Source organism: Microtus ochrogaster, linkage group LG1, assembly GCF_000317375.1.
Source record: "Microtus ochrogaster isolate Prairie Vole_2 linkage group LG1, MicOch1.0, whole genome shotgun sequence".
Lineage (NCBI taxonomy): Eukaryota > Metazoa > Chordata > Mammalia > Rodentia > Cricetidae > Microtus > Microtus ochrogaster.
Window position 1 is genome coordinate 8,612,627 of NC_022027.1, and position 11,675 is coordinate 8,624,301.

At 45.1% G+C, this 11,675-nt stretch overlaps 1 protein-coding gene across 1 annotated transcript in view; it reads right to left on the reverse strand.

Moving 5' to 3' along the window:
- Nucleotides 1–11,675, reverse strand: part of Pkd1l1 (polycystin 1 like 1, transient receptor potential channel interacting) — a 196,372-nt gene that overhangs the window by 129,218 nt on the left and 55,479 nt on the right. Inside the window, 5 exon segments of the mRNA XM_005372508.1 lie at nucleotides 682–855; nucleotides 3,143–3,359; nucleotides 4,582–4,688; nucleotides 7,129–7,336; nucleotides 9,439–9,522. Coding sequence (XP_005372565.1) covers nucleotides 682–855; nucleotides 3,143–3,359; nucleotides 4,582–4,688; nucleotides 7,129–7,336; nucleotides 9,439–9,522 — 790 coding nt within the window.

Consider the following 11,675-nt stretch of genomic DNA (forward strand, 5'->3'; position numbering starts at 1 on the left):
TATCTTTAAGTGTGATCATATCTGCTGCCACATAAAGATTCATCACACCCCTTGACCTATGACAGCTAGCTTGTCACAGGACAGTCTTGACCCAGCTACTATCCGTGTATCCTCCAGCTGTCTGGAGGACCGTGTGAACCTCGGGGCTGGTCCCATGAATGATCCTGCATTTATCATAGACAACAACCTTGGGCTGGAGAGATGGCTCAGCGGTTAAGAACATGCATCGCTCTTGCAGCGAGTCCTAGTTTGGTTCCTAGCACCCACATCAGGCAGCTCACAAAAAACCTGTCATTCTGGCCTCAAGAAGTCCAACCTCTCCTCTGAACTCTAATGGTACTCTCTCTTTTCCTCCTTGTTACACACACACCCATAGCAAAAAAGAAAAAAAAAAGATAAAAAAAATAAGCCTTCAAAATGATTAGCTTCTTTCCCCTCACCCCGAATGCCATGTTGTCTGGAACCCAGGATGTGACTTCTCCCAGAGCGCCTGTGTTGATTTGCAGGCTCTCTCGGGCTCTGATTCCCATCATGTCACCTGCAGGCCCACTCAGCACAACTCTAGATTGCGCCCCCTGGCGTAGCCTGCCTCAGGGAGCTCTGAGTTTCGCACGTTACAAGAAGGACAAACTGTCTGCCTGAGAGTTGGAAGTTACTGTGGGAAAATCTGCTGCCTCCCACCTGTTCATGGGCTCCCACAGTGACCAGGGCAGTGAGGTACGAATAGACACACAGGAGACAGAAGGCCACGGCAACCCGCTGTGTGTACAGGTAGCTGCTGGAAGGGGGCTGGCTGTACAGTGAGAGCCAAATGTGGAAATCCTCCAGGTACTCTGTGAACTTGGCATAGAAAAGCTGAAACAGAAAAGCACGGGTGTTTCCCCAGACAGGGACACACGTGTGAGCGGAGTGAAATCCTCCTGACTGATAACCTGCAGCTTTTAGAATGGTACTCCAAAATTGCTTGGCTTTTCTCTCTTAGCTGATAGCTGGATCCCTCCTGGCTACTGGGTTGGTGCAGGTGGGTGCCTCTTTTAAGATGGTCACTTGCTCTGCCTCCTTCCTCCCCTCCCCACCACCTCTTTAGCAGCACCTCACTGGACATTACTTTTACCACCTGGACTCCGACCCAGTTCAGCCTCCTACTGAAGCTTCCAAAAGTGTAGTCTCAACTAGTCCCCAGCTTCGTTTGTGCTAGCTCGTGGAGACCTCCTTTCTTGGCCCTCCCACCATTTCTGTCCTTTCTGATCTCCAAAAGACTTTCTAAAACTCCCCACTCTTCACACTTCCTACAGAAACACCGACTCATTGGAGCTGGGCACCAGTTCTGGGTTCACCGAGAGCTGGAACTGACCTGCCTTCTGCTCGGGAGCTTTACAAGGTCTACTGCCCAGAAGTTGGTAATACCTTGTGGAATTTCTCCGAACTCTAAAACTCTCAATGCAACTTAAATAATTTTTGGTGATAAACGTTCTAGAAAAGAACCATTTATACACAGACCTGATATTACGAACACAATCAGAACAATCAGCAAACATGGCCGAAACAGGTTTGCTAGATGAAGGGTGTATCTTTTGCATGTAAATTCTCAAGGGACCACTGATTCCAGAGACCCAGCCATATGGGTTCACAGATGACTAAATCAGTAAAGTTAGGTTTCTCACCTAAAGGTCTCAAGGCCATCAGCTGAAGAGGAAAACATGGCGATTATTGTCCAAGGGATGTCACAGTTAAACAAGGGCCTTTAGTTTAAAGGGCTAAAATTTTCCTAGTGACCATGGCTGTTTGGAAACAATTGTTTCAAATTCATATTGGCCATGTTTTGTGCTAAACTGGCAATGCCAAGTGACAATGGAAAGAACAAGACCCAGTGGCCAGGAAATGTCAGTCTGGCAGGCTAGTTCAAAGGGTAAAGGCACTTGCTGCCAAGCCTGGTGACCTGAGCCCAATCCCAGGACCCACATGGTAGGAAGGAGAAAACCATCTCTTATAAGCTGTTCTCTCACCTCAACATGTGGATGGTGACATGAACACACACCCATGCATGAAGCAAATAATTAAAAATGCTGTAAGATTTTTTAAAAAAAACTATTCTTTAGAAACACAATTCACAGAGAAGGGTCTCTTGTGACATTTGCTGTTATGGAGATAAAAGAAAATTGTGGCTGTAGCCTGACCAAATAGCAGTGCACAGTGGGCCGTTGTATGGCCTGTAAATTAGTTAAAGGGAAATTCATGAAGAGGCTTATTCTAAAACATTGAATATAAAATGCGAATGTTTCCCAGTGAGCCATTAGCGGGGAGTAAATGGGAATATTCAGAACCCAAAATTTCATACTTCGTCTGCGAGGTAATGACAAGTCCGTCACCTACTGGCACTCATCGACCCTCTGACATTGCAGCCATGACCTCTTTGCATTCCACGACAGTGAACTTGTTTATGGTACACGAGTTAATAATAAATCTCTAATTTGGGCCCTCTCAAACACTGCAGATCACCAGCCTGCAGCAGCTCAAGAAATTTATTACTGCTGCAACTCAAAGACTGCAGAACTGCATCCCTGTAAAGATTGCTAAGTGGCAGAGGCATTGCTTGCATGCTAGCTGGAGAGGTGATTCAAGTGTCAGGTCACCGGAGGTGTGGTGGGCTGCAACTGTCTCCTCTGAGCTGACGCAGCCCTTCCTGGAGGAGGAGGGAGGGGCTAAGACCCTGGAGCTCCAGAAGCAAGAGAGTCATAGATATCCGCTCCAAGGTTAGAGAAAGAGTAAGCCACCACTGTGGAAAGGATTTACTGCAAGTAGTTCAGAGCCCTAGGGGAGGCCACCTTAGTGCCACTGCCCATGCTGGGGTTGGCTTCTTAGTGGTGTAGCCTCTGGCGAGTCACCCGCACCCTTGTAAGTAATCCATAAGCCAAGTGGCTAACCAAGATAGACTTGGAAGGAGCCATTTATTTTGTGTGCCATCAGTCCCTATCTGGGATGAGTAGGCTCTTGCTTGCATCTTTCCGGGAGAAGCCACACGACATGGATATCTTACCTTGACAGTTGGCTACATAACTTTGGGAAAGTTCAAATAGCATTTTTGGAAAGAGAAGCAGAAGAACTCACCAAATATGTCACAGGTCACCCTCATGGGGCCTACCTTCCAGAAGCCAAGACCACGGCGCAGGCAGAAGAGCTCTCTCTGCACATGGCCATCACATAGGCTCACAGCCAGCCAGCACTGAGCAGAGAAGAACCAGCCTTGGCCTGAGTGTAGTTCCTTCACCATCACGTGACTGACGAACCAGTTTGGGGCCGGTCCACTACTGTCGTGCCACAGGTGGATTTTCTGGAGTGGACCCAGCTGGTTAGGGGTGCTAATGACGCAAAGAAATGTCTCATGGGTCATGTGTGTTCAGCACCTGTAAAAACCTCACCAGCTCTGATCTGGCCCTTCAGCACCGTGGTTTCCAATGAGCATTGTGACTGGTAGGGGCACACAGGCCTTTGGGATCTACTGTAATGTCCCTTTATTATCAGCAAGTAAGCTGATGGTTTTCGTTATTCACCAAAAGCACACACACACACACACACACACACACACACACACAACAAGTGAAAGATTCTAGAAATAAATGATCCCTAGGTTTTAAAGTTTCATTGCACTGTGGTGTTCCAGCCATTCTACTTTGTTATGATTAATTGATTATCTTGTGCTGTGCCTCATGAATAATTCACACTTTATCTCAGGCCTGGATGTCAAAGAACAACCAAGCAGGTTCAGGGTTCAGGGCTATCTGCTGACTCTGGGACCCACTGTATGACCTGGAAGACATCTCTTGAAAAATGCAATGGCTATAACTTCCTTATACCAAGTCACTGGATCTTTATGTGTCTGTTCTAATGTGAGTTAGTCTGACATTAACCTGTACTTTCCTCATAGAAACAATGCCCCAAAATAATAAATATAAGTAAGTTATAACAGACATACATTTTTCCATGAGAAAAAAAGACTTCATTATTTTCACATTTTCTAAAAAGGTCACCTCTCCCTTGATAAATGACCTCTTCCCCTGACTCCATCTCTGGGATGTCACGTAGCATTGCTCTTCCAGGTTTGGGGTGGTGGCACTAATTAATTTAATCAGGTTTTGTGACATAAAGAACACTTATTCTAATACATAAGCTTAGTAAGCCTCCACCTTTTTTTCTGCCTTCATCCCTCCCCACACCCCACTCCACCCCATGTAAACAAGCCGTGTTAATCTATCCCATATGTCATACATGCTTGTAATTGCAGCCCCCATGCAGCAGAGCCAGGAGGGCAGTTGCAAGTCCAAGGCCAACCTGGTCTACATAGTGAATTTCAGATCGCTATGGCTATGTAGTAAGTCCCTACTTTTAAAAACAAAACCAAAAACAAAACCTTCCTAAAATTGTAGATATGTAAGCCAAGTTCATTGCTCTCTGTGCTTCATCAGCAAGCATTCTTCTAGGCCCGATGTTCCAAAAGCCGATGTTCTCTATGCAGCAACTTTGTGGTACCCCATTCTGACCAGCCCCTTTCCCAAAACATGTGGTTGGCAGTGTCAGGAGTACCTCAGTATAAAGGTGTGCCTGGAATTCCTTCCAAATAAGGACATCTCTGGGCAGCAGAGTTCTTTGGTCTCTGAGAGTCCATTTTCACCATATAAAACAATGAAAACCTTAAAACAGACACAGAAATGAGAGCTGAGGCTGTCACTGAGGGTGTGGAGTTCTGTAAACAGTGTTTCCTTGCCCTGTCCCAGCTCCCTACTGGCTGGTCCCAGCTTGAGCTCAAGGACTATAGGGGACTTGCATGGCTTGCAGAGTCCTCAGAAACTGGGACAGACATCCTGCAGTGTAAAGGCTCCTCCACGAGCCAGTTCGTCACAAACTTATCTAGAAAAGCAGGAGCCCCTTTGGAAATCCTCAGCCTTTCTCTTCAGCAGGGCAGAACGCCACAAAGGGCAGCATCTCCTACCCTTGGCCATGGTAGCTGGACTGGGCCTGCAGGACACCAGAGTGAGTCAAGGGCTGGTGGGTGGGGTACCCATGTCCACAAGGAGCACCCTAGGGAACCACATGGACTACACATTTCACTCTCTCAGTATCTGCCACTCAGAATGCTTCAGCTTTGCTGCTGAGTGATGTTAATCTTTCATTAAAATAATATTAATTTCTTGTCTTTTTTATTGTTTTTGTTTCTTGAGACAGAGTTTCTCTGTGTAACAGTGCTGGCTGTTCAGAACTCATCTGTAGACCAGGCTGGCCTCAAACTCACAGAGATTATCCTACTCTGTCTCCCAAGTGCTGGGATTAAAGGCGTGCACCACCACAGCCTGGCCCGTCTCTTGTATTTTAAATTTTTTTCTAGTCCAAAAAAATCTTTTGCTTTAAATAGTTACTATTTTTATTGTTATTATCTTTCTTTTTTTAGACTTCTGAAATTCATTCATTTAGTGTATGTGTGTGTGTGTGTGTGTGTGTGTGTATACAATGTCAATTAAATATTTTACATTGTTTTTTTTTTGTAGGGACTGTGATTGCTGCAGACATTTTGCTGAGCAGTTTCTCTGGTCAATGAGACTTTGACACATACCTGGGTCATTTTGGGGGTGTCTAGCTGTCCCATAAGTCTATGGGTCAACCCTAGAAGACATTACACTGTGATGGCTCCTCTCTGGCCGTTCCCTTTCAGATTGCTAGGCCTATGCTTATTCTCTGTGTCCTTGTGCTCCCTTCCATATGAATTTTAGAATCAATAGTTTCTGTTCCACAAGGCATTTTTCTGACATTGCAGTTGATTTCATTGGCTTTAATCTCTTTATATGGATAGTGTGTCTGGGTGTAGTAACACACCTTTAACCCCAGCCTTTGGAAAAAAGAAGCAACTGGATTTCTGAATTTGAGGCCAGCCTAGTCTACACAGCAAGTTCCAGTACAGCCGGGGTTATGTGGTGAGATCCTGTCTGAACAAACCAGTGAACACATGCAAACAAAACAAAAGCTCAAATAAAACAAGTAATGTGGGCATAGGAATAGATCAATTCACACTGTCATCATTATCATTGGTTCTATTGATTTATAACAGTGAGAAACTAGTTGTCTCAGTTGCTGCATAGAGATAGCTATGACTTATTTAGGTCTTTTATGATTATTAAGCAAATTCTTTCCATGGTGCTCCTGTGGGTGTTAGGTGCAATCACCTTAGGTAATCATCATTTGGGGACTGGTAGGAGGATTTTGCCTCCAATCACGTGCACTGGAAGCCACTGACTCCATGTGGATGAGTGGATCCCACCCTGATCATGAACCTGACGAGCTGATCTAACTCAGCAGATCTAATTGTTTTACCTTGCTTTTGGACAAGCATGTCAAGAACACACGGCTCTATCTTCTGGTTTCTAGGGTAGGCCACACTCACTCCCCATGCCCCCAGTCCTGTGGGTTCCATAAAGCAGACATGTTTTTAGAAGAAGGTGTATCAAGCACGCCTGGAGAATTCCTGGTGCATTTATAGCACACCTTGCTAACCCACGCCACTGAATGAGTTTGTTCCTGCCTTTGCTGACTTCTCTTCCATATCCCACCTTGGCCTAGGCATTTCCCTGGGCTGCTAGGCTAGCCTCCACCTTGACCCTCCGACCATTTCCTCTTCCTTCCCACAAACAATCTCATCTTCATCTGATTCTCCTGCGAACTCTCTACCCTAGCTCTCAACTCAGCCCTATTCCTACCTTGCCCGAAGGCTAGCCTGGGAAATTCTTACCCCTTTCTCACTAGATCCTTCCCTGAGGTGGACCATGGATTCAGTGTTAACTCACGGGAGTACAACCCAGTTCTCAGCATCTCAGGGACCCACTACCTTTGAAGCCATTTTTTCACCGTGGAGGCAGAAAGGGTGCGGGGAGTCCAGGGGCAGGAGGTGCGGGGCCTATCTTAACAGATATGCAGGGGAGAGGACAGTGGAAAGGGTAGATAAGCGTCACCTTGACATTAGGATGGGACAGTGGTCACAGGTGATTGGCAGGGGAACCAAATCATCTCCTCATCACTTCTTTGCCCATCAGGCTCATCTACTCTCCTAGACCGCACTAAAAGCCCGTTAGGAGTCCATGTTACCTTTGATGTAAATTGGGCTGGTGACCGGAAGCCAGTGTCAACAATGACTGCATACAGCTGGTGGCCAGGTGTGGTGTCTCCTTCCAGAAAAATACAGCCAGGTTTCCTTTTCTTGTGACAACGTATACATCTGCTTTTAGTCACCAGGATTCCATAAAGAACCAAGAGAAACACACTGAAAATCCCGGGCAGCAAATTATGTGGGTCGCTGGAAACAAAGAGAGAAAAATACAGGGGATTTCTCATGGGACCGGGCATTCAGGAAGACGCATTAGCTCATCCCAAATTCCCAAACTCTCATTGGTCTTCATGGGCATGTCTCTCAAACATCGGATACTGGCTGAGTGGAAGGGGACTCTGAAAATACAGAGCTGCCTGTGGCCAATGCTAGGCATCCCACAGCCTACAGTGAAGCCCCAGGGGGCCTATGATGATCCAGCTGAGGTGCCAGAAAGCTGCACCCTGTGGTCTAAGGAACTTGTACTGGGAAATTGAAGAAGAATGCCAGGTACTTGCCTAACATATGTGAGGCTCTGGGTTTAATCTTTATTAATAATGAAAAAAATGGAAGACAGACAGACAGACAGACAGACAGACAGACAGAAAGAAAGAAAGAAAGAAAGAAAGAAAGAAAGAAAGAAAGAAAGAAAGAAGAATGTCCCTCATGATACTGGCGTGACATTCTGTTCCCTTCCTGCCTCCCCAGCAGGACAAGACAGGAGATGCTCCAGAGGCTTCCCTGTGCCTCTTTGCATACCCCTGCCCCCGGGAGTGAGGCTGCTCTACTCGTAGCTAACACTCAACTCGTCCCTGGTACTCAAGCACCAATTCCTCCTGGAGAGCAATCATCCAGCCCCCTCCTCTGCAGATCCACAGGGAGTCGTCCGTGTAAAGTTCCTCCAGCTGGACCTTAACGTACCTGGATTTGGGCTCTATGGCTACTTGCCAGAATTGCAGCGGGCCCATGCTGTGTGGGGATGCTACCTTCCTAGTCTCCTGCCTCATCCCTCTGCCTCCATATCTAAGGATGCTATACACTCTAAATCCCCGACCTGGTGTCCTCCTTTCTGCTTCCAGACCAGAATCAGACCCAGGTCACACTTGCTCTCAGTCCCACTTCATGAACTTGAGATTCCTGGCTTTAGTTCATCCTTCTTATTCCTACATTTCTTCCTGGAACCACGCAGATGTCACCAGTGCTTTGGGGCGACTTCAGGTGCCATTTTCTATCTGTAGTAACTCCACTGTCCCACTCCTCCTTGTTTACCCACAAATAATATTGGTGTTGTGGAAAACCAGGACTGGAATTTCTGTACGGTAAGTCCCGAGAATTGGTTGACTGGGAACCTTCCCTGGGGCAGCATTGGTTGTTAGTAACTAATGACTACTTGCTACCTATTGGGCCCACCAGCAAATCTACTAAGTACCATTCATAAGGGAAGTACAGTTTCATATTCCACCAATATAAATACAAAAAAATATTCAAAGAAGTTTGCTGTCAATGCGCTCATATTCCAAACTCTGAATAAAGTTTTTCACTATGAAACTGGCTATGGTAACTTTTAAACTTATTTAAAATATGGCAGAAGTTCATGGTCATTTGAATGGGAATGGCCCCCATTGACTCTGAATGCTTGGCCATAGAGAGTGGCACTAGGAGATGTGGCCTTTTTAGAGGAGGTGTGTCACTAGGAGGTTGGCTTTGAGGTCTCAGAAGCTCAAGCCAAGCCCAGTGTTGCAGTCTCTGCCTGCTGCCAGCCGATCAAAATGTAGAACCCTCAGTTCCTTCTCCAGCACCATGTCTGCCTGCACGTTGCTATGCTTCCCTCCATGACAATAATGAACTAAATCTCTGAAACTGTAAGCCAGCCCCAATGTTTTTCCTTTATAAGAGTTGGCATGGTCATGGTGTCTCTTCACAGCAATAGAAACCCCAACTAACAAGGTTGATATTAGAAATGAGGCTATAATATTCAGTATAAACCAAGAAAAGCAATGCGAGTATTATTTTTGATTGCTGTAAATATTAAATAAATCAATAAAAATTGACCCAGTCTCCACTGAAATATAGCTGAGGTTAAAAGTAGAAAGATACCGGATTCCTGGTGTTTATAAAGCTCCTGTCAGTCGACATAAAGTATAAACAGTATAAACAATAATATGACATAGAAGACAATCATTCCTCACATCTGTGTTCTAGAAATCAAACACGTTGCATAAGCATTACGCATAAACTCAACGGAGCATGAGAGACTCTTAAGCGGACACTAGAACATGAAATGAAGCTCTGCTTTGGAGAATGGCACTCACCTCCGGAACTCAGAAATGCTGCTCACTTCGAAAGTGGCATTCAGCTTTCTTCTGAGGACAGAGAAAGGCGCCAGGCGATGGTAGCTAGAAGGGGAAAACAGAGCAGAATAACTGATGTGGGCTAAGTCCAGCTGTTTGTGACTGGACAAAGAGAAGCTGGAGAAAAAGAAGCAGCAACCATTCCGTTGTTATGATGTGGGCCAGTTTGCCATGTCTTCATGTGTATCTCTCTGAGGTACTACAGAGTCCCAAGTCTGAGTACCGGGAGTCAGCTGCTTTGGAGACCATACTGAGCTGTCTTGCATCGGGAAACACTGCCACCTACAGGCAGGCGTGGCAACTACGGTAAATGCTATTCTCGTAAAACAAAACTGCCTCCCCTTTATCATCCTGCAGGTAGTTTCTGTGTGTTCTTCTTTGTGCCCCTGGCTCTGGGGGAGGGAGTACTATGTAACAGAGAACAAAAGATTGCTTTCATGTAAAAGCAAAGAACACTGGAACACTGAAACTTTACCAGTAACTTCCCATGGTACCACACGCTTGCAAAAGGTTACTCCAAAACAACATGGTGTTGGCACAAACAAGAGACATGGAGACCAGGGGGTTGAAAGAGAGAATCTGGATATAGGTCCGCATAACTTTGGCCACTGTTTTTTAGACAAAGATACCAAAAGTGTACATTGAAGAAAAAACAGAATTAAAAAAAAAAAAAACAGTGCTGAAAAAACCAAGCACCTACATGTAGAAGAATGAAACTAGGCTCTAATCTACCCCCATCCTTCATGAAAATCAATTCCAAGTAGATTCAAGACTTCAATGTAAACCCAGAGATTGTAAAGCCAGTAGACAGAAAGGTAGAGAGTATTCTGTAAGACATAGGCATTTGGGAGGGCTTTCTAACTCTAGCTCCTTAGAAAATAAGACCAACAATTGACAAAGGGAACCTCATGAAACTAAAAACCTGCACAGCAAATGAAACTGCCAGTTGGTTGCCGAGGCAGCCTACAGATTAGAGGACAATCTTTGCCAGCTATTATCTGGGAGGGGATTACTGTCTAGATAATACTTTCCTGGGGCTCCTGACTGTGAGAATGAGGGTCTCTGACTCTTGGGCCTGCTCTTAGGACTCTTCTCCTTCTGTTGGGTTGGCACTTCCAACTTTGATATGATAACTTTTGCTTAATTTTAATATATTTTATTTTGTCATTTTTATTATTATCTCTTAGAACTCTGTTCTTTTCAAATACGAGATAGAAAGGAGACTAGATTGTGACAGGAGGAGAGTTAGGGAATAACTGGGAGGAATAGAGGGAAAGGAAGCTATTATCAGAATATATTGCATGAGAAAATAATATATTTCAGTAAAAGAAAAATGAAAAAAAGGGTTATGCAGAAAAAAATCTAGCTATGTGAAGAACTAAAAAAAAAAAAAGAACCCTAAGCATTAAGAAAACAAACAGTGCAATTGCAGATGGGTTATGTATCTGAACAGAGACTTCTTTTTTTTTGTTTTTTAACAAGAGTTTATTATGACATACAAAAGACTCATTCTGGCCATAGATAGCACGGTGAAGGATGCTGCAGCAGGGAACCCAGGCACTTACAAAGTAAGGAATGCAGCCTTGCCACCATCTCTCTCACGGGGTCCCACTATGTCACCCTGGCTGCCTCAAAACGCAGAAACATCTGCCTTCCTCCTGAGTGCAGGGATTAAAGGCATATACCACCCTGCCTGGCTTTGCCAGGTTTCTTTCTTTTCTGTGTGTGTGTGTGTGTGTGTGTGTCTGAACAGAGACTTCTTAAAAGAATGAAGGCAAGTGAGCATTTGAAACAGCATTCAAGACCCTTAGCCAGCAGGGAAGTTAACATTAGAATTGGAATTCTATCTCCCCTAATCAGAATGGTTGCTATCAAGAACTCAAGAGACAACCAATTCTGGTAAGCTGTAGGAAGAAGGGAGCCCTTATTACTGTTGGTAGGAATGGAGTTGGTGCAGGTACTCTGGCTAAAAGGAGAACCTACTGTATGATCCAGCCATGGCACTCTGAGCACAGACCCAAAGGGCAGCACAAATGAGTGGACTAAACTGATCATTAAATTGATAAATAGTGTTCACTTTAGTGATATGACCCAGATATCTTAAGAAGGCTGCTTGTGCCCATGCAGAGACTTCTCTTTCCACGTGAAGTGACTTTTCAGTCCCAGTCCCCTCATCTGCTTATAAAGGCAGGGACTGT